The 3,985-nt window shown below is 38.7% G+C and overlaps 1 protein-coding gene across 1 annotated transcript in view; it reads left to right on the plus strand.

Annotated features, from left to right (window-relative positions):
* Positions 1–3,985, plus strand: part of LOC107568137 (enhancer of polycomb homolog 1-like) — a 32,609-nt gene that overhangs the window by 11,684 nt on the left and 16,940 nt on the right. The window contains exon 2 of the mRNA XM_016253991.1: positions 1,186–1,371. Coding sequence (XP_016109477.1) covers positions 1,186–1,371 — 186 coding nt within the window. The remainder of the gene's footprint in view (positions 1–1,185; positions 1,372–3,985) is intronic.

Consider the following 3,985-nt stretch of genomic DNA (forward strand, 5'->3'; position numbering starts at 1 on the left):
ACAGTACATTGAAGCTTTGAAAATAACTATAAATAAACAATATATCAATCGCTGCATTTCCCCACCCCCAGAAATATGCAAGGTTAACCCTAACATTTTATTTTAAGATTTAACATTTGTAGATGGTCTAAAACAAAAGAGTTGTCAAAATTCTGAAAACCTTTTAGAGCTTATGATTTGTTTAAAAAAAAACACATTGCAGATTAATGAATAAATCAGTATAAAATTATTTAATTTACAAGTGTCATGTTTGTGATTTTTATGTAAACTATAGCTTCTGACCTTTAAATCAAAACATACTCATTATTTTATGACATCAATTACTGCTTTAATTATCAGAAACACAGTCTAAATGTTATTTGTGTAGGCTATTTTACTTTTACTTTAATTTGACGTAGGCCAATAGTGCCCCCTACAGATTAAAACTCCTTACCGAATGGGCATTAAGACCCAGGGGAGGCTACCGCTGCACTTGCTATTACTGTTTACTCTATCATACACCAAATGCGTCATTCTGTACGTGCTTTCACAGATTAAATGCAGTGATCCAAACAGTCATCTACTCATCATTCAGACAAAACTTTGCTTCAAGAATGAGCCACACTGCTGACGTGATCTAATCACAAGCACACCCTGAGCACATGTGAGTTAACACATTCCTCTTATCGGCAAGACATATCGGCATAATTTTTCATATCGGGCCGATGCCTAGATTTACATTTAAAACCATTATCGGCCGATTCCGATATCAGTCCGATAATATCGTGCATCCCCTAGCTTGTGTATATATTTTAAATGGATAGTTCACCCAGCAATGAAAATTGTTCCAACTTGTTCCAAACCTGTATCTTTCTTTCTTCTCTTAGGCACAAAAGATATTTTGAAGAATACTGGTAACCAAACAGTTGCTGATAGCCATTGGCATAGTATATTTTCCATACTATGGAAGTAAATGGCTACTGGCAACTGTTTGTTTCCCAACATTCTTTAAAATGTATTTTGTGTTCAGCAGAAGAAAGAAACTCATTCAGGTTTGAAACTGCTTAAGGGTGAGTAAATGACAAGATTTTCATTTTTGGGTGAACTATCCTTTTAAGACTCACTTTTTGTGGTTCAGCATGATTCATACTTTGTGTATGGAAATGTTTACTGAAACATGTGTCTCTTTCTTTATGGTTGCCATAGGAACACCATCTCCAGAGGGCGATTTCTGCCCAGCAGGTGTACGGAGAGAAGAGGGATAACATGGTGATTCCCGTCCCAGAGGCCGAGAGCAACATCACCTACTATGACTCGCTCTACCCCGGAGATTTCAGGATGCCAAAGCAGCTCATTCACATACAGCGTGAGTGCACAGGTCTTATTGAGGGAGTTTTTCTTTAAAGGTCCTATATTGTCAAAACTGAAATTTCCTGGCTTTTTTCACGATAACTGAGGTCTAGGGGCTATTTAACTGCCATATAAGTTTCAAAACAGTCAGTCCACAGTAAAATGCACACAGCCTGCATAAAGTAGCTGTGATTTTTCACGAACCGTTGTGATTCCGTAAAAAGTTGATGTCAGAACTACACAGTCACCGCCTTCAGTCACCACCCCGAGCACTGCCCACCGTCCCACTCTCCTTTTGCCAAACCCCCAGACAACATCGCGTCCATGCCATTGCTGAGCAACGACAACACGGAAAGATGTCGAAAAGGTTCACTTTAACCACAAAACCAGATCAGCCGACCTGTAACGTTACACTCTCACTCAAAGGATGGACGATCTGACAGGATTGTTACAATGAGGTGGATCACATCTAACGTGTATAGTAAAGACAAACTCACCATGTCTATCTAGTCATGATGAAGATGTATATACAAGGCTGCCTATTGAGGAACCCTGGTATAAGTCATTATAATCAGTAATTATGTCCCCACTGGATGCAACAAATGCCTAGTTTATAATGGGTTTTATTGGTTTTGTCTCATCGTGCCGGGACACGGCATCACAATATGGTAAAGGGCGTAACATTTCCGTCACCCGCTTGAGGAATTCGGTCAATCACAACGCTGGCCATATCAGAGCACACCTCGCTTTTCAGACCGTCACTTGTGGACGCACGTTCACGACAGTACCTGATAGCGCGTGCTGTTAACGAGACCTGAACAGCACACATTGATATCTGTGTTTAAACTAAACTTGTTTAACCTTTGCCAGTTTAAACATTTAAGAGCCAGAGGAAGATTTGTGCATGCGCTCATCCGAATCGCTCGAACGCGCGCAAATATTAAGCTTTCTCTTAAGTATTGTTTAAATGGACAAATTCACACAAAAATTGTCAAAATGCCCTTCTTGGTAAGTATCCTATAGCAGACATAGCCGGCTGAACATACTGTATCAGTGCATTCTCTTAAAGTGACAGCACTTTCTTAATGTTAATCCAACAGCAACAACAAAAATCACTCACTGCTCTTGATTGAATAGCTTTTGTAACTTTAATAAAGATTTATACAGTCAAATATGCAATGCTGTTTTACATTTCATTACTTTATTCCATTTCTGTACCTGAAAACTAATGTTAGACCTACCTAAAAAAAAAACTGAAAATCACGGTTTATTTTATTTGTATCTTTACTCCATTGTATTTATTTGTGCTGTTGCTTGTAGTTAGATTATTCTTATTTTCTTTGTTTATTTGACAGTATAGTTTTTGCCTAAACATAGCACATACCGAATCCATGACTCTAAAACCGTGATACAAACCGAACCTTGAGTAAGTTGAACCGTTCCACCCCTAGTAGTTACCTTGCTGTCTATGGGAGGGTCAGAGAGCCCTCAGATATCATCAAAAATATCTTCAATTGTGTTCCGAAGATGAACGAAGGTCTTAATCTCTTTGGATTTGAGACTTTAGTCTTTGCAACTTTACAGATCTTCTTTATGCATCAAGAGCTTGTAACACTCCAAAGAGAAAGGAAAAATTTAAATAGCATCTTTTCTTATTCTATTTGTTCTTATTCTGTCATTTTAATTAAAAGTTTTAAAAAGCTTATAAAATAGAATTTGACAAAAGATGACATACTTTTAATAAAGTTTGAAAAATGCCATTACAAAAGGTAAAAACAAAATTCCACCGTAAATCACTGAGTCAAATATCAATCACCTCATAATGGGAAGGCTAATTTTTGATGATAAATTTTGGATTATTGATTAGAAGATCAAGAAATCTCTTAAATAGTACCTGCCTGACAAAGTGAAGTAGACCAAAAGATCCTCAAAAGCTAGACATCATGCCGAGATCCAAAGAAATTCAGAAACAAATGAGAAAGAAAGTAATTGAGATCTAGCAGTCTGGAAAAGGTTATAAAGCCATTTCTAAAGCTTTGGGACTCCAGCGAACCACAGTGAGAGCCATTATTCACAAATGGCAAAAACATGGAACAATGGAGAACCTTCCCAGGAGTGGCCGGCCGACCAAAATTACCCCAAGAGCACAGCGACGACTCATCCAAGAGGTCACAAAAGACCCCACAACAACATCCACATCCATCCTCACTTGCCTCAGTTAAGGTCAGTGTTCATGACTCCACCATAAGAAAGAGACGGGGCAGAAAAAATTGGTCTGCATGGCAGAGTTCCAAGACGAAATCCGCTGCTGAGCAAAAAGAACATAAAGGCTCATCTCAGTTTTGCCAGAAAACATCTTGATGATCCCCAAGACTTTTGGGAAAATACTCTGTGGACTGACGAGACAAAAGTTGAACTTTTTGGAAGATGTTCAGAAAAATACCAACAGTAAAATATGGTGGTGGTAGTGTGATGGTCTGGGGCTGTTTTGCTGCTTCAGGACCCGGAAGCCCGGAAGACATAAATGGAACCATGAATTCTGCTGTTTACCAAAAAAATCCTGAAGGAGAATGTCCGGCCATCTGTTCGTGACCTCAAGCTGAAGCAAACTTGGGTTCTGCAGCAGGACAATGATCCAAAACACACCAGCAAGTCC

Source organism: Sinocyclocheilus grahami, unplaced genomic scaffold (assembly GCF_001515645.1).
Source record: "Sinocyclocheilus grahami isolate Dianchi unplaced genomic scaffold, SAMN03320097.WGS_v1.1 scaffold1220.1, whole genome shotgun sequence".
NCBI classification, from domain to species: Eukaryota; Metazoa; Chordata; class Actinopteri; order Cypriniformes; family Cyprinidae; genus Sinocyclocheilus; species Sinocyclocheilus grahami.